Consider the following 20,143-nt stretch of genomic DNA (forward strand, 5'->3'; position numbering starts at 1 on the left):
AGAGGCCTACCGAATCAATAAGCTAATCATAAAGGCAGGTTCAGTTATAGGACACACACTGGAACCCTTGGAGGAAGGAGAGTATTAAAACAAAACTGAGTGCCATTATGAACAATTCTGCACATCCTCTTTCTGACACACTAATACTGAGGATTTTCAGCTACAGGATAATTCAAGAGAAATGTGTCAGGAATTGGTACTGGTGCTCCTTTATAAAGTAAGAAATATGTCTGCATAATGCCTCACTGTGACTGTGGCAGGCAAATCAGAAGTTTTTTCTTTTTAATTTTCTTCCTTTGTTGCCATTCCAGTATGTGTTCAGACTATAGTGTGTATGTTTATATACATACAGTATATACTGTATATTTATTTATTTGACTATCTATCTATCTATCTATCTATCTATCTATCTATCTATCTATCTATCTATCTATCTATCTATCTATCTATCTATCACATTATGTAGTAGTTTATCTATCCAAAGTAAATTCAACTTTGTAAGTGGTAAACAACTATGAGAAGAAATACCTCAATCAGAATAATTATCATAGCTACAAGGGGGGACTCCACCAAAGTATAACTGATACAAATAATTTTCATAACAGATTAAAATAGAAGAGTGACTACTTACCATTTACACTTGAGCAACACTAAGGCCGCGTTTATACCTCACGAGACGTGATGCTTGCTTCAGGGGACGCTCCTGCTACGCAAGCGTTTTACTGTTTATACTTGCACACATACTTTACGTAAATCTGGAGGAATCCACCAGGAGGCAGGAGGATATTATCACAGTGAGAACAGGTTCGGCTTCACTGTGTTGTGAATTGCCTGGATCACCCATTAAATTCCGATGATATCTTACCGCAATATCTCTGAAAAGAATGTTTAATGATTAAATCCATCAATCCAGGGATGTGTCCATTCCAGCTAGCACTGGGCACGAGGCAGAAACAATCCCTGGATGGGGCATCAGCTCATAGCAAGGTGAATACAAGCACACACACACAGAGTAGCGTCAGCCAAATCTGCATATCTTTGGAAGGAAACTGGAGCACAGTGAGGAAACCCAGCAGGAAAACACGTAAACTCCAGGCAGGGAATACCGGCGATGTGACTCCCTGCAAGACAGCAGCGCTATCGCTCCACCACTGTGCCACCCCCATGTATGTAATTATTAACAGTATTCATTATTTAAACAAAATTAACAGTTTATCTGTAAAATGTAACATATACACTTTAATGCATTTCATCATGAAAGTGATATCAACTATAAATCTAAGGATTCTAAATGTGCAGAGTTGGAATATCACAAATGTAATGTGATCTGTGTGCTGATCTATTGCTGTTTGCCACTGCTGTCAGGTCAGGAGGAAGCCTCAAAAAAAAAAAGACGGCACAAAAGATGGTATGTGAGACTTTTAAAATGTATCATGTCATTACGATTGGGAATATGCGACGCTTGAATATAAAAGCACCATGAATGCATCTGTATGTTGGCATTTTGCTTCACCACATCAAACCATTCATCAAACATCGAAGTGCGCACATCGAACCTACTAGGATCCACATAGCGGCTTTCTGTCACATGTAGAAAGTAAACAGAGACTCTGACGTCACGTTCCAGCTTTTATCACACTGCGCCCCCTAACTTTTTGTTGGTACTGCAACTCGCGCACGTGTCACGTTAATTTCTGTGAACCTGCTCAGAGGATGCGTCAAATGAACGATGGGAACGCGTGGCAGCTATGAAGAGTGTGCGTATGTGTTCTCAGTGTGGAGTATAAACAAGCCCTAAATGACTATGAAATAGAAGCATATAATCCAAGAAACTAAAAACCAAGACAGCAAAGGCATCCTGGCATAAACTCTGTATACTAAGAAATATATTAATACTGATGCTGTTTTTTGGATCATAATAATTAACAAATATGGTCACTACAAAACCTGCTTTCAGTTTGTAAGTTCAGGTAAAAAAGACGTAAGAACACCATAAAACCCAAAGATAGACAGATAGATATGTTTTCAAAGATGTTTTTCACTGTTTCATTATAATAAGCCACTCTCAATCACTGGAATGGATTTTAAATTCAGCCGCACATCATCTCATGAATTGCTAGTTGAGTTTCAAGGGAAAAGATGTCAATATTTGTAGTCAGTGATGTGAAGAACTGTGTTCTTGGCAGCTCTGCCCATCAATTCAAAATTACTTTAAAGGGACAAGACATCCTGTACGGTTTAAAATCATCTAACATCTTAGATGTGTCAGTGTCCAAAGCTGGTAGAAAATCTTTGAAAATGCCATCCATCATCCAAGACCTTGACAAATACCTTTTGTCTTCTTTGTTGAAATAGCATGAACTTTTCCCAGCAGATTTGGACAAATGCGCTAGTGCAATTTTGACTTTTAAAAGATGTCATGTGTCACTCAATGTATAATGTAAAATTTTCCCAAAGAAGACTGCATCTGTAAATCTGATTTTTTTTCACCACAGCATTTTCATTTAATTTGCAATTCATCTGAATTTACGTGACACAATTTGCAGCATGAAATACATTTATTACGCCTACACAAAACATGTTTACTGCAAAGGCAATCATCTAAGCTTAATGGTTTCATTTTATTCCAGTAAAAGGGGTTTTTGTTTCTATTTTATCCTACAAGTCCGGTATAAAGGATGAAGAGTAGGCAGAACAGTGCAACTGAATCCCTTCAAGCGATACAAATATAATAGGTTAATGTTAAATAAATGTCTGATGCATGACAATGAAAGGATTTCTCCTAAGGCAAAAGCTGGTCTAGTCATGAAGCTGATGGATAGTCCTTTGGTTTGAGAAGGGAATTATGAGTTCAGAAGGTTACACATATTTTCTCTAAGATAACAAATAAGCATGTTAATATATACCTGGAGGAATTCAAAAATGCTGATAGAAGAGGAACAAAAACTACTGGCTTGACTTTTTATTTCATGTGCCTTTAAATTAATAAAGAAAGAAACAATACTACACTTACACTTACCCTGTAATAGTCCGTGCTGTAGATGTCTCGTGACATACCAAAGTCCCCAATCTTGACCAGTAGGTTATTGCCTACTAGACAGTTTCGTGTGGCCAGGTCACGATGGACAAAATGTTGTGATGCTAGATATACCATACCAGAGGCAATCTGTGTGGCGATGTGCAGCATCTGAGACAGTCCCAGCTCTCCTTTGGCCTGGCGAGGTTGGCCATCAACCAGAATCATTGCATCTGGGCCATGAGCTCTAAAGGAATAGATCAGAGAGCAATGTAATTATGATAAAAGATTTTTTAAGAAGTAAAATACACAAATGACACTTTTTTTCTACACACTACAAGCAAGCAAGGGATCCAGTTATGTTCAAATATCTGGCAAGGAAACAATACAAAGTAAGCTTAAGTTTCACATGATGTTTTCAGTTTTGTGTCCACTATTCAATTGATGGTGTTATTTTCTTTTCTCCTACTAAGGAAAAGATAACAGTTAAAAATGGTAATTCAACATAAACTTGAGTAGACCAAAATCATTAATCTTTCCATTCTGCTAAATTGTTTGGTGGCAACACATTTCTTTCACTACCTCCAAATTAGAAACTTTGTTAAACAAAACCTGCCCAACTTTCCTCACCTCCCACCTACTTCTATTCTGGAAAAAATATTGATCAGTCTTGAGGACTCAGACAGCATCTCTGTAATATATAAAAACATTTTAAAGTCCCTCCCTTTCAAAGATCCAAGAGTACATTGGGAAAAGGATCTCTCACTCAACATCTCAGAACAGGAATGGAAGACAGCAATGCACATAATTCACTCGAGCTCCATATGCGCAAAGCATACAATCATTCAACTTAAAATCATCTATCTGTCTTGTTTAAAATTGTTCAAAATGTTTCTAGGGCATGATCCAACCTGCTAACGTTGCAATCAAGTTCCAGCTTCATTGGGTCATATGTTTTGGGCCTGCACCAAATTAACATAATTTTGGACCAAAATCTTTAAATGTCTTTCAGACAGTCTTGGTGTCACAATCCCTCCTAACCCATTAAAGAGCTGTGTTTGGTGTACCTCCAGATGGGCTTAAAGTGGAGAAGGACAAACAAACTGTGATTACCTTTACTACACTATTGGCGCGTAGACTTATCTTGCTCAACTGGAAGAATCCTAACTGTCCTATTTTCAGTCAGCGGGTAACTGATGTTATATACTACTTGAAATTGGAAAAAATTAAATGCTCACTTAGAGGATCTGTGCAAAACGTTTTTAAAACCTGGCAGTATCTATTGAGTAACATTTTAGAATAAGCATTTAAATTGAAGAGGCTGTTTCTCTTCTCCTTTTTATTCTGTTTATTTACTTATCTTTTCTACTATTAAAGTTTCACTATGTTGACCTAGTTCTCTTTCTCATGGGTGGGGGTTGACTTGATTTGAACCTAGTCTTGTAATATTTGACTTGCTTGTATGGAATATTGTTTGATTTTAATAAATTCAATAAAACATTAAAAAAAAAGAAATATTAAATGGGAAAACTGAGATTACAACCGCTTTATTGCTTGTGTCCTACATTTTCCTAATATAACACATCTTAACAAGGTAAAAGAGCAATAAAGAAATTCTCAACTAATTATAATGAAATACCAAACAAATCTAAATGGCCAGAGCTACCACATCACTATAACTTGAATGCTATGCATGAATACTTTAATATTATGCTACATGATTTTTAACTTTAGGCAGAATGAACACAATGGAGTCCCATCACTGTAAGATTCTACAGAATTAACAAACTTTTCTGTTACTGAACTTTCCCTGTACTTTATGGATTTTCAAAGGACATTTTTTCAGAACAATATATGCTCACTCCACTAAGTTACTCTGATCTTGCTGTGAAATGCTGTGTGGTTGTCATTTATGGAAAGAGGATATACTGTAATATAACAGCAAAGCACATCTGCATCTGTACTGAACTGCTTAATCTGAAAAAGTATTTTTATAGGTTCTTGTACATTCAACAGTACTTTTTGCATCTCACTCTGCTGATATATCAAAGAAACCAAAGAAACACTCCTGAATTAAGCCAGCAGTATCCACGTAACTCATTATAAAGGGCAGCCGTGCAAAGCATGAAATGCAATCGTCTCATCTACTTGCCAAAAAAGATGTTTTGACGTCATCCTTGATCCTTGAGAAGCATCAATAAAATCATTTTTTGTGGACTGTGACTTGCCAGAATTTTAGAAAACAATGACAAAGTGAGCTATCAAGATATGTGCATACTTTGCAAGCACTGCTGTAGATTCTCTGAGGTAGCCCCTATTGACAGCATCTCAACTCTCATCATGTTCTCCGATTGCTATGGCATGGCAGCAAAGCTCTAATATTACATCTATTAGACACATGACTGCAGCCCCATTTTTTTTTGCAATTTTTTTGATGCTGGGAGACCTTACTATGTCTCTCTGTCACCCTGCCAAGCGTTCACACTAGTGTGCATGCATTTAAATCAGAGGCTTCTTAACCTTTTAAGAATGTAACCCTTTTTTGTTTTTAAAATTTCATGAGATCTACCTCCAAAAAAAGTGACGGACGTGGAAAAGGACCATTCTCTTACAGTTTAGCAAAACAAAACAAAAAAAGATATCCCTCTCATCTGCATAATAAATGTGGCTGCTTAGCTGCATATTTGTCACAGGAAGATTTTTGCAATCATCACCCTCTGTTCGCCTCACAACTATGATTCAACTCCCAAGTTTCCCCTGATTTGAATACACCTTTGAATTTTGGTGTGTCTTACAAGCCCTTCAAACTTCACTAGGGTACAGAACCCACTCCTGACCATATAATGCTGACCTGAAATCCTGGCTTCACCACCATTCATGTCCACACACTCAGGACGTCGTAGCCTTAGCACCTTCAAGCCAGCCATTACCTTATTACATAACCAATAAAGGACCTAGGGCCTCATGTATAAACGGTGTATATACGCACAGAAATGTTGTTAATTGTTAATAATTAAACATGTGAGGACACGGTGCCGCTACGCTAGCAAGTTCACATATTGTTCCTGCCTCGCGCTGTATATTTACTGAGGCTGGCACGGCACTGGAAGGATAGATGGATAGAATAATTAAACACATACTATGAAGAAATTTCAATGTTCCTTAAAAGTTTTAAAGAATCGTTGTTGTAAGCTTACAGATGTGTATTACAGAGCTGATTGTGTGGCGATTGGGTATTTAGGGAAAGAAAAGTAAGGACAGGAATTGGAGGTTAGTACATTTGAAAGAGACAGTACTGCTACAATAAATTATTTTATCGAAGGTCGTGCATGGCTCAGCAGCATCTTGTGTGAGACATGATCAATTTCTGTGCAATTGTGTTCTCATGTTTAATAACATGCTTCCATTCTAATCATCATGAAAATGATATCACGTATACATCTCAGTATTTTAATTATTCAGAGAGCTGTAATATCACAAATGTAATAGATTCTGTGTGCTGTCGGAGAAAGAGAAAGAACGGAAGCACGTAGTGATTCACACACATAGAAGATCAAATACAAAACAAAGCATTTAACATGCTACTTTAGTTACGATGGGATTGGAGAAACTAGTAAATTAAATGATTTTAAGATTAAATTTATGATGTTCTACTTTAATGACAAAATAAACAACGTGATTAAAGTGGACATTTCGAGATTAAGGTTGACATTTCGTGCTTTTTTCCCACTGTGTGCCTATATTTTTTTCTCTGTACCCTAATAAGGTTTCATATGACACTCAGATGGTGGGCTACAACTCGCTTTTTCACAGCAACTATAACTGATATGTAACTTCTTTTTTATTTTGGCACTGTACGACTTTGTGAATTTGAGCTTTCAAGTTTCTCCGACACGCTATGTCACTCGATCACCTTCCTTTTATTAATTATACCACTGTTTAAATCAACAAATAGTATGTTTTTCCTTTGCCTCTTGGTATTTGCTAAAATTCTTATATTTCCCCCCTGTGCTTTTCCCATTGTCCTTTCACAGAACACTGAACTTAAGGGCTATTTAATTGATTTGCATATTCAAAGAGGCGTAATTCTGGGAGGAATTGGGGCGGGACAGCAGGCGCATGCACATGCATTACTTTTCACACTGACCGGGATTTATGTAGCGGAAGAACGTGGAAGTTGGAGTACGCACAGATTCTTGCATCTGGATTATTCTGTGCGTAAGCACATTTCAGCTTTTGTGTTTACGTCATGTTATAGTGTGAGTTCTATGCACGGCGTTATGCATGAGGCCATAGTTATTTTTATTCAACTTCTCAAACAAATCATTGGTATTGGTATATTTTCATTATCTTCCCCTCTCTCTCTCTCTTTAAAACCGAAAGAATAGAATTTCTCCAAATTCCTGCCCACAGTATTTGCATTTCCCACTCAGCCGTTGCTTACTGTTCCTGAAATTGCCTACTAAACTACATTGCTACACAAAATGGAATTATTTACAAATGACAACATCTCTAGTTTTATAAATTAGTAGCAATATGAGGACCTTTCTTGAACAATCTTCAAAAGCTGCCAATCCCAGCCAGCAAGGCAGGAACAAACCCCGGGCAGAGCGCTAGCCCACCACAGTGCACACACACACCCACACACACACACACTAGGAACAATTTAGGATCGCCAATGCACCTAACCTGCATGTCTTTGGACTGTGGGAGGAAACCAGAGCACCCAGAGGAAACCCACGCAGACACAGGGGGAACATACAAACTCCACGCAGGGCAAGCGAACCCAGGTCTCCTAACTGCGAGGCAGCAGCACTACCACTGCGCCACCGTGCCACCATCTTCTTTACATAATATACTAATATTCTTTGGGTTCAATAAATAAATAAATAAATGTACTTATTGATTAATAAATCAATAAAGAAATAAATGTATTTATATAAATAAAAATATTTATTTATTAATAAATCAATAAATACATTTATGATAACAACCAATCAAGTACATTTAATATTATCTATTGGCAGTTTCCATTCAGGAAGATATTAAAAATGACATTGTACGAAGGCCTCCTGACTAATGAAAGTTAACAATGTTGTTGTATTACCTAAAGTGTTTTTTCACAAAAATCCATTGAAGCTGGGGGTCTCTGTACTTCAATAGGCATGTCAGTCTACATGAAATAAGCAAGTTGCAGCTTCAGTTCTGTGTCAGTAATTCTGCTTGTGGTACCCTTGGTACCAGTGTAGTGGCGCTCCTTTTAAAGACCACACTTTATTTCGAAATAGGATAGTAAAGGGAATCTTTCCCATTTTTAACAAGGCCTAGATATGTATTGCTGCATTTTTTACATGTCTAACAACAAAAAGGAGGCGTGCATTCCTAAATGGAGACAATGATACTTGGGTCAAGGAAGGGAAACTAGCTGCTGCTTGAGCCACTGCAGCCATTTCTTTGTGCAAGTCCTGGATCCTTGTTAAAACCGATGTCTATAGTAAGACTGTGTTGAAATGAACGTTGGATTTGTGTCATTATGACAAAGCCTGATGTTCTCAAATTATAAAAAATATCGGCGCACTGCATGATAATGTGCAGTGAATACACTTGACTTATAGTCTTCATCCTCTTTCTCTGTACGTTTAACATTCATTTGCTAAGAGGTTGATGCGCTTGCTACTTCGTGAGCAGCTCTTGTTTTCTCCGCGCTAGTGGCCCATTTCTTCTCTTCCATCAGCATCTTTTCACATTAAAACTGATTAAGTCAGTTTTTGTGTTACAATTACTTAGTACGTTTTTCTTAATTTTTCACTTAAGCTAGCACTTAAGTGTTCCTCAAGAATGATTTAAGATATGAAGAGGTAGAGGAAGTGACGGCAAAGGTGGTAGCGATGATGCCTTCTAGCTATCTGTCTCAAGAATGATCTGAGATATGGAAAGTTAAGGGAAGTGACAGTGAAGGTAGTAGTAATGAGATCGGCATCCATACACATGTGCCGCACTGTTGCCTGCTGCCGAGAGTTGATTCTACAATAAAATAAAAATTAAAAGAGGAATAAAAATCATCACCCCAGTACATGTCATGTAGTATATGTGTACCAAAATTTCAGGTCAATAGGTAAAACGGTTTGCGAGCTACAGGTGATTTAAAATTCTGGACAGACAAATAGACAGCCATGGTAGCGTATTTTGTAAGCAGATGGTAAATTAAAACAACTGATAGATGCTCTTTGTATTTTACTTTTGCTTATAATCTGTGTTTTGTCTATTGTTCTGTGTCCTTGAGTGTTTAGAAAGGCGCCTACAAATAAACAAAATGTATTATTATTAAAAGGAGGACACTCTACCAAGATAAGTGACTTGTCACAATTATCATTAAACCATTCAGCTATAAATTTAGCTTACAGTATGTGGCAATACCCGTCACTGTTGTTCTGTAATGACAAATAACGGAACTATGAAAGGAAAAAAATTATATTTTAAACATATCAGTATTCAGTGCAAGAAGAGGCAAAGAAATAACAGCACAAAACTAAAGCTATAAACAGCACTACAATTTAGACTCCATGTAAAGTATTTAAATTGCCCATGCATAAAAAGTGTGTGAGGCAGGAATAGAAATATAGATTACAACTAAAGGTGAAAAACATCTTGTACTACTGGATGTGGGAAGGATCTCTAAGAAGACTCAAGATAAGAATGAAAAGTTGTTGCCCTAAAACAAAATTGTAAAACAATTTTTCTGAACATATTTTTGAATCATTTTTCTTTTTTTATTTGCAAGAGAAAGCCCAAAGTTCAGGCGGGTATTGCTTAATGAGTGATATAATAATATTTGGATATTTTCTAAAAAAGAATAGTTAGAAAGCATGCATTATATTTTTCAAAATTTAGTCTAAACGTATGGCATAATCTGTACGTCATCAAATCAAAGGGTCTAGTTACTAAAATGTATTGAAATGTTCAACATCAACATTTGATTTGTTTTCTTTTAGGCCACTAAAACCCATCCAAAATGAGTCTTTCTTTTCCAGCCCAGCTGATATTTATTTGTTGTCCATTCTTTCCTTTTCATATTATTGGTATTAATCTTATTAATTTTAATTGGCTATGATAACAGCAACAGCAGTCTAATAATGAGCCATCTTGCTTCTGCGTCTTTGACCTTTGAATACAAATCGAGTGACAAGAAAAAGCTTTGGTTTATTTTTGCAGAATAATACACAGTACAATGAAATGCCACACAAACTTTGGTCTGACCGCTCATCAAGAAAGGCTTTAGCTGCATGTCCCAAAACTACTCATTAAGTGACTTCCCCTATGGCAACTACTTTCCGAGAATGAAAATATTTTGCTTATTCTCAGAGCTTGCTTAGCCATCTGCTTACTCTCTTGCCTTTGCAAGCAGAATCTTCAACCATACTTAATTATCTGCATTTATTTATTTATTTATTTACCGTTCACATCATAGCCTTTAAGTGCTCAAATCTATTAATTGTGCTTTTAATTGATTGTTTTTTGAGATTTGATTGCTGCCTTTGTATTACACAGAAGTGTGGCGTTATCAGATAGATTCCTTTGATGTACTATCCAAGAAATAAAGCCAATTGTAATATCATCAAAATCAATAAAAGAAAATTACATTGTGAAGCAAAATCACTGCACCATTCCATTTAATGGGCTCAGGAGTATTTTGCACTCATCCCCTTCTGGAGTAATCAAGTGCTGTTTTATTCTACATTAAAAAATGAATACAGACTTTAACTTAAATATAGAGCAAAATGAATAATTATAGTATTGTGGGGGTAAGAGTGTGTGTTTTAATTAAAAGCCCTTTAAGTCGACGGTGTGGCAAGGGCTACTAATAAGGATGTCCAATACTTTATTACTGTAATAAAATACATTTTGTCTGTAATTATATATGCATTGAAGTTTTATCTCTCAGATACTCCCAAACCAGAATATTATGTTCAAACACTGGATTTAGGCTTCATAACATTCCAGCTAGAAACCAAGATATTGGTTTTATATTATTATGCACTAAGGTGTCCATTCAGGCTCTCAGTCAACATTTATTTAATGCATATATCATATTTATGGTCATATGAGTGATGATTTTCTCTTTAACTCTGAAGAAATATAAAACAGGCACTGATGTTTTTGTTTTTGGCTGAAAACATTGGTGCATTGGTTTATACAAATAAAACAATATTTGCCATTCCCCAGCAGTATCATACAAACATTTGAGCAAAAACACACTTGTCTCTATTTGTCACATTAGTGCAAAAAAACTCTTAAGTCCAAGATGTTGGGTTTATAAACCTGTTGACTAGTGCTACTATAAAAGCTGGTATTGCTGGCCTTACCTGAACGAAGATGTTTACCAGATGGAAAGACCCATCTTTTAAGTGGTATCTCTGTCAAATTGAAGTGCCTTCATTTTGACAATAGTGCCATATGCAATACTGACTGGTTTCCATCCATGTGATCACGCAGACAAGACAGTAGTGAAATATTGTTTTTCTCAGAGTCTTTTTTTAGATACTCCCACTGGTTGTTTAAATCAGTTTTCATTTGTCCAATACGGGGTCTAATCTAAGGAACCCCAGACAAATTTCAAGCACTTGCTGTAATTAAAGCTGATGACAGTGTACAATGAAATTTAATACAGGCACCGATAAGAACAAATAGCTTCCATACAGGGGAGGCAGTGTGGTGCTGTGGTTAGCACTGCTCTCTCACAGCTCCAGCACATCAATGGTCAAAACCTGGCCTGTACAGTTTGCACCTTCTCCATGTGTTTGTTTAGTTTTTCATCTAATTCGACTCTCATGCTAATGCTTCACACTAAGCTGGCTCCACACGAGAGAGTGGGTGCACACATGATGGTACTGTTTGATGGACTGGCCCTTCCAGCACTGGTTTCTCCACGGTGCCCAACACATACATGACAGGTTGCCACCTTCCTGTTCATTGTTTTTGTTATTGGAATTTATTCATTATTTTAGTAGTTTTTAATAAATATAACAACAAGCTGCTGACAGACATTCCAGTACATCACACATACAAGTCATATTTCATATACAGTACAATAATGGGAGGATTTACCTTCCCATTTCTTAATTGCTTTGAAGTTGCCTATATTTCTACTTACTTTTTTCTAAAATATGAAGCTATAAGCTAACATCCAATATGTTTTCCATTTGCACTGTGTGAAAAACATACTTATTTTTCCCCAAGATAATTAAGCATCCAGTTAAGAAATCTTAGTAGTAGATTAGTCACAAGTCATTTGAATTCAACATCAAATTTTATTGGATTTCTTGTCCATATTTAGTTTTTAAAGTAACAAGAAAATATAAAGGGCAAGAAAAAAGTGAGAACACAGAGTACCGAAAATGAGACAACAAGCAAACATAATGCAACACATGCAGTGCAGAGACATTGAACTTTCTATATTAATAATAGCAATTTGTTTACCATTACATGTGCTAACCATAAGATAGATAGATAGATACTTTATTAATCCCAAGGGGAAATTCACAAATTAAATAAATAAATAAATTGGCTCTTTCATTCTGGGTAAAAGACAAATCGTTTTCTCCAATACAAGATAATGTTGAGCAAGACCCTATAACAGCAGCATCAGTTACATGTAAATTTTGATTGGGATATTAGTCTATCCCTGGGTGGTCACTTAGTTACGATTACTGTAACCTGCCCATCTTTCAGATCTGAGATGTTTGCAGACAGAACCAATACCCCTGTAGATACAAGTAAAAATTCCAAATAAACTGTGACGTACAGCAGCTGGAAATCAAACATACAATACGTCCAGTTATCATACCACCCTTTGACCCACATGAACAAATTACTTAGGCAGCCTTTTTATTTTCTCGTATACAAAGTATAGGTAAAGTATTGTAATTGTCCAAAAATGCGATGTCAAGATTTTGATGAATCTCAATGTTTTAGACCTCCCTGACTTTCTCGTATACAAAGTATAGGGAGAGTGTTGGAATCCTATAAAAATTCCATTTCAAGATTTTGATGAATCTTGACTTTTTAGACCTACCTGAGTCCGAAAATACCATTTTTGGAATTATGTCTGTGTGTCGTCTGTGTGTCTGTCTGTGTGTTTGTGTGTGTGTATGTATGTATGTAAACACGATAACTTGAGTACACTTTCACTTCGGTCAACCAAATTTTGCATAGAACTATTAGGTACAAAACGTGGATCTCTATCAACTTTTGGGCTATTTCCGTTAACTGGAAATGGTACTTCACCTTTTATTTATACAGCTGCAGAGTCCGATTTATTCAACTTTATGTTTATAATAATTGTTCAATATATTATTAATTTGATTTGTTGTTGATGGATCTTTAATGTACATACTATAAAAATATAATCATTGTCTTGCGGTTTACTCCTCAAATATCCATTCCCATACCTGAGTATATGAGAAAGTCTAGAGAGACCACTCCCGATTTCTTTTGCAAAATTAGTCTTCTCAGGCCATCCTGAAACACCCTTACTGCAGTATGCCAAAGCAAGCCATAGTTAACTGTGATTCTTTAAAAGGCTTTCATTAATTAGAAGGGTGAAACACAGAAGAGTTTTAATGACTGCTGTTTCTTTAAATTTTGAAAGAGAAGCCTCTGCAATAGTTTCATTTTGAATGTTTGTTATCTGTTTGATAGTAGACATACTGCATGTTCTGTTTTCATTTGACTTAGAAGAATTTTGTTATGAATACTGATTTGCTTACTGAATATTTTATTATGGAGTACTTTAATCTTTCTGGTGCAGTGGACTGAATGATAAAAATGTCTTCTTTTTTATTTAATTAAAAATAGTTGACTGGTTATCATACTGATAACCTCAAAAATTATTCCTTTTTAAGTATTTTTCTTCTGGATGTATGCAGAAAATAAAACTGAATATAGATATTATATATATATATATATATATATATATATATATATATATATATATATATATATATATATATATATATATATATATATTAAACCTGGTTTAATTTAGAGACAGAGAGAACAAATTCACAACACAGTCAAATTAGCAGTGAAAACAAGATTATGAAGGGGATTAAAATACTTAGCACATTATTTGTAGAGTGTACATTTTACATGTATCAATATTTTTGTAATATCCTGGAAATGAAATTAATGTAAAAAATGTATTTTTTAGATTCCATATTGCCGGTTTTGTCAGATAAAACATTTAGCCATTTGTTTTTGTAAATATTAAAAAAAGGAAATGCTGAACCTAATCCTCTAGGATATTAAAAATGACTGCAGTTTTTCACAAAAAAGCACAGTGTCTTTCATTTAACAACTCAATAGGCCCAGGAACCTAAAGATTAATGGATGACAAAATAGAATTCACTGCCAGAATGATATACAACAGCCTAAACTGTAAGTCTCCATTTCTTTTAGCCACCTTACACCAAACAGGCCCAGTAAATTGTACCAGTGAGCTTGATGCATGACTTTCTCACTTATCTTATTATGTAGCTGTCCTCCTTCTGTAGGCAAAGGAAAAGCTTATTAAAACCATTTACCAAAAGTAAACTGTTTATCCCAAGGGTAGCCAATTTACCCACAAGAGATATTAGCTCTGTAAAGAACACATGAGCAATTGTTGGATGTGTAGGTGTTTTGAAGAAACTGCTCAGAAGCTCTGGAGCTGCACTTTACAGTGCTATCTGGTCCTGATATTTAGAGGTCTGTATCAGTCAAAACTCAATTTCCAGGGCTGTTCTTATTTGGTTGCTCCTGTATAAAGGGATACCTAGCTGGGAAGTTCAAGCAAAAAAAGGACACTGGTGGTGCTTTGAAGAGACAGAGAGAGAACTACTACTGTTCATGCTAGTGTGAGAAGAATGGGAACACTGGGATGGTAGACACTGTATTTTACTGCCTAGATTCAAACATGTAATATTCGCTGAGGTCTGGCAGGATGGGCAAGATGCAGACATTTACCATCCAGGCTGATTATTGGCTTGTTAAACCCAGATGGTGACTGAAAGATATGGCTTTCTAAAGGCTATTCAAACATCAAAACTGTTGGGCTATTAGAAGGTGTTCATGTCTGATGTCAGCCCAAGAAGGAGAAGGGAGCGAGATAGAGAGAAGAGGAGAGAAAAAGGCGGTGAAAGGTCTTCATTGTGTAAAGAGTTCTGCAAATGTACAAGCTAACCCACCTCATAGACTGAGGTTCTTGTGCTGTGTAGGCCCAGAGAGGCAGTTGTGTTTGACCTCTCCCCTGACTGTTCTTGTAAGAAAATATATTTTTACCCTCCTTGGTATCATTTTGGACATGGAAGGATGTCACAAGGATCTCCTCTATTATTAAACCAACTAATATGTGGAAGAGAAGACAACAGTAAGCCTTTTTGAGCTACAAATCACAAATGAAATGAGACCTAATTGTGGTAATAAGCATTAAGAAATCATATTTAGACCAGGTTTAGCATATCTGACACAGAGGAAACATAATAAAACACATGTGTTATTCTGTATCCTCAGAGGCCCTTAGGTATAATGGAACAAGACCTGAAGAGACTTCTAGACAGTTTACAGCACAGTTGGACCAGACTTGCTACTTTGTCTCTTTTTCCTGGTATGGTTATTCTTCAAGATGATTCTTTAATCCTTACAGATCTTTTGTGGACAATTAGGGACTCTGTACTTTGACATGAAAATACTTACATCACTAATGACTTTCTCAATAACTCTTCGACAGTAAAGCTCATTTTCTTGTAGCTGCAGTTTCAACTAAGACATACTCCCCTGCCTGCCTTTCTTGATCTACTGATTACAAAATTCATGGACACCTCCTACTGCATGTGTACTGATTGCAACATTCTACTATATTCCTTTTGGTGCCAACCTTAAACTTTATTCAGCAATATATATTTGAAGAATCTTCAGTGAGAAGAATTAATGCAATCACCATGTCGACTCCTTAACAACAACAACAACTTTTATTTATATAGCACATTTTCATACAAATAATGTAGTTCAAAGTGCTTTACATGATGAAGAAAAGAGAAAAAAAAGACAAAGTAAGAATAAAAATAAGACAACACTAATTAACATAGAATAAGAGTAAGGTCCGATGGCCAGGGAGGATAGAAAAACAAAAAAAAAACTCCAGACGTCTGGAGATAAAAAATAAATTCTGCAGGGGTTCCAGACCATGAGACTGCCCACCCCCCTCTGGGCATTCTACCTAACATAAATGAAACAGTTCTCTTTGTATTTAGGGTTCTCATGGAAGGACTTGATGATGATAATTATCTGTTGGGACTACAAAATTAGGGTTTTGAGAGAAAAGAAAAGAGGGAAGAGAAAGGACGGAAGAAAAATATCTACTCATATTTATTTTTTGCCTAATAAATAGCTCCGCCTGATGAGATGATGGCTTTAAATTTAATTCTTTCTTGACCTATGTTTACCTATTATAATATTTTGTGGGGAAAGGATGTAGCATAGATTCAACAACAGGAATGTATGCATTGTTTGGATACTATGAGGGCAAAACTGTTATAAAAAAAGCAACAGTGAAAGCCATTTGAAATCCACTTGGACCAATGGACATACCATATATACTCGTGTATATATGTCGGGTCTTGAAACCTGAAAATTTTATCATAAAACCAGACACCGACTTATACGCCCATTCAAAAATACAATACTGATTTTTTTTTTTACATCTTCTTGCTTCCCCTAATCTCGTACCAGTTTCTCAGACATAATCAAATTTTATTGCAGCAGCACAGTTACCAATTATTTTCACCACTTCAACGACTTTTAATTTAAAACCAGCTTCATATTTTCTTCTGATCATACACTCCATTGTAGATAAGGGATGCTGTTACGATAAAGGTGTATGAGGGTTTTAGATACAAAAAACACAAAACAATGCAATGCTGCTTTGGAATAGTTTGGGTATTACCGTGTAGTCATGCAGGCACAATACATAGGAAAAAAAAGTCAGTGTGCTCCATGGCTACTCTCTCAGGTGGGTGTTAGCATATCGTAATCTCTTGGGCCAATAGTGTGAGTTTTCCGCATTCGACTTATATGACCGACATTATAAAATGTCGGAAATTATACAGTAAAATCAACTCCCGATTTATCTACAGGTGAACTTAAATGCGAGTACAGTAATCCCTCGCTATATTGCGCTTCGACTTTCATGGCTTCACTCTATCGCGGATTTTAAATGTAAGCACATCTAAATATATATCACGGATTTTTCACTGGTATGCGGATTTCTGCGGTCAATGGGTCTTTTAATTTATGCTACACGCTTCCTCAGTTTGTTTGCCCTGTTGATTTCATACAAGGGACGCTATTGGCGGATGGCTTAGAAGCTACCCAATCAGAGCATGTATTATATATTAACTAAAACTCCTCAATGCTATAAGATATGCATCCCGCGCGGAGCTTGATTGTTTGCTTGTCTCTGCCTCTCTCTCACCCTCTCTGACATTCTCTGTGCCTGACGGAGGGGCTGTGAGCAGAGGTGCTGTTTGCACAGAAGCTGTTTGCCTAGTGGATACGGACGCACCTCTAAGAAATGCCGCTTTATCGCGGTGCTTCCAAAAGCACACTTATTGATTTTTTGATGGTTTGCTTTAATCTCGCTCTCTCTCTCTGACGTTCTCTACGCCTGACGGAGGAGATGTGAGCAGAGGGGCTGTTTGCACAGAGGCTGTTTGCTTAGAAGATGCTGCGGCAAACTTAAAAGCACACGTATTGATTTTTTGATTGTTTGCTTTTCTTTGCGAGCGATCTTTCTCTCTCTTTGAAATTCTCTGCTCCTGAAGAGAAGAAGATCTATTTGCATTCTTTTAATTGTGAGAAAGAACTGTCATCTCTTGTCTTTTCATGGAGCACAGTTTAAACTTTTGACTAAAGGGTGTCATTTCATGTCTAGAGGGCTCTAATAATGTTAACAGTGTGGGAGAGTTTCTAAGGGCTTAAAATATATAAAAATAACTACACAAACATATGGTTTCTACTTCGCGGATTTTCATCTATCGCGGGGGGTTCTGGAACGCAACCCCCGCGATCGAGGAGGGATTACTGTATATACGATACATTTAATAATAACATATATGAAACACAGTAAGCCAAACATTTCCTAAATTGCTTAATGAAATATAGAGTTGTGGAAGTAGGATATCCTGGCAGCATTGAGTAAAATGTGGGAAATGTGTAGATGTACCACTCTATTCAGGGTATACTTAAGCACATCTACCCTCACTAATTCTGGGAAAATTGGAAATTAACAATCAACGCAACCTGGATTGTGAGAGGAAATGCAGAAATGTCACCAAAGAATTCCATCCTGCATTCGAGCATTTGCTCCCTGTATTGCAATGCAGGGAAGCTACAGTGATACACACAGAAAGAAAGAAAGAAAGAAAGAAAGAAAGAAAGAAAGAAAGTTTAAAATAAACCTTTACAGAACAAAATGCTCTTTCATTTCATAAATGAACATTTGTTCTTTCCAAGTATATACTTATGGTGCAAATCCAGGCAATATTAGATAATTTTCAAAGAGAGTAATTACTTAAAGCACGTCAACAACTCAAAAATGGATTAGAGTTTGGCAGACCTTTATTCATGCTCTCCTCAACTAATTGAACATGTCAAGTCTTTGCCAACTATTTCATTGTCTTCAGGTGATTACTTCATGATTAATTCTTTCCCATTTTTGTTTTTTCTTCATAGGCCAATGAAAAGGCACTTGGCTGTAGTTGTTACAAGAAACCTTTATAATGTAACACTGTGTGTTTTATTAGTCTATAATTGTACACTGCATAGAAAACTTGTAGTTAGTCAAATAAAAAAAGAAAAGATTTGCCAATTTGCCCAATACTGTTGAGGGAGATCTCGGGCCCCTTCACACTTAAAGTGGATTAATAAGGTTTGTGAAAAGGGTTACTTGCACTTTCAGTTTACAGTATTTTAAAAACAGTTTTGTTTCACAGTATCTATGACACCATAATTATTATTATAATGCATTTAACAAGTATATCCACTATGCTGAATTTTTAACTTTTGTCATATTATTGTAACTTTACTTAACTGAAGATTCACTGTACCTCTTCCATATTTATAATGCTTAGTGACACGAGTGGTGGATCGGTGCTGCTGTCCTACATTGTTTAATTTTCACTGGAAATATTGACAGCAGCTGCAAGAAAACTGTGACATCTAGAGTTGTATTAATGTTTACATGTATTGAAATGATTCAAAATACACACATACAAAACAACTCTGTTTACCGATATACAGTGTGATAGATGGCCAGGATGCCCTGAGGATGGAAGGATGGGAAGAGGCAGCTACTTTTGGACACTACCTCCCCCAAAACGCTAGATGGCAGCTCCCCTGGAGTGTAGCAGTGCCCAGATTCCCTCAGGGCATCCTGGGACTGGAGTTTGGTTTCTCAGCCATGTTGGGTACTGTGGGTGCAGCTAGAAAGAGCTGTGAGAGGAGCCATGCCTCATCCATAGCCTGGAAGTACTCTCAAGTCACAAAGATGGAAGCTCCAAAGTACTTCAGGGCTGAAGAAAAAGCCAGTTCTTCATTAGACCCGGAAGTGCTAGCAAGTCACATAAGTTGGAAGGACAGAAGCACTTCCAGGTCAAGGACTATTTAAAGGACCTCTGGAAACCCAGCAGGCGAACTGAAGTCAGACGGAGTAGGACAGAGCTTGCTGTTGAGGTGTGGAGGAAAGAGAATTGTGTGCTGTATTATATTTACTTGTGTTTATGTTGGCTGTGGTGCTTGGAGTTACTATAATTTGAGAAGAAAATAATTAAATATCTTCTTAGTGCTTTTACTTTGTGTCCTGAGCGTCTGTCTGTTGGGGTTAAAAACCCCTAGTATCTTACAACAGATATACTATTACTTTACACCAGTATGTCTTCTTCTAGGAGTTCAAGTTTGACATACAGAGCACCATTCCACACATAGCACATTAAACCCAGAAATAATCATGTTTATCAAGACAAATGGAAACATAAATTGAAAAAAAAAAACATTTATTGTGTAGTGTGTATGAGAACTATACTAAATTTAGAT

General features: G+C 36.4%; 1 protein-coding gene across 1 annotated transcript in view; it reads right to left on the reverse strand.

Moving 5' to 3' along the window:
* LOC120541406 (NT-3 growth factor receptor-like) overlaps nucleotides 1-20,143 on the reverse strand; it is a 920,493-nt gene that overhangs the window by 52,501 nt on the left and 847,849 nt on the right. The window contains exon 14 of the mRNA XM_039773008.1: nucleotides 3,020-3,263. Within this exon, the coding sequence (XP_039628942.1) occupies nucleotides 3,020-3,263 (244 nt within the window). The remainder of the gene's footprint in view (nucleotides 1-3,019; nucleotides 3,264-20,143) is intronic.

This window comes from Polypterus senegalus, chromosome 12 (genome assembly GCF_016835505.1).
Source record: "Polypterus senegalus isolate Bchr_013 chromosome 12, ASM1683550v1, whole genome shotgun sequence".
In the NCBI taxonomy this organism is placed as follows: Eukaryota; Metazoa; Chordata; class Cladistia; order Polypteriformes; family Polypteridae; genus Polypterus; species Polypterus senegalus.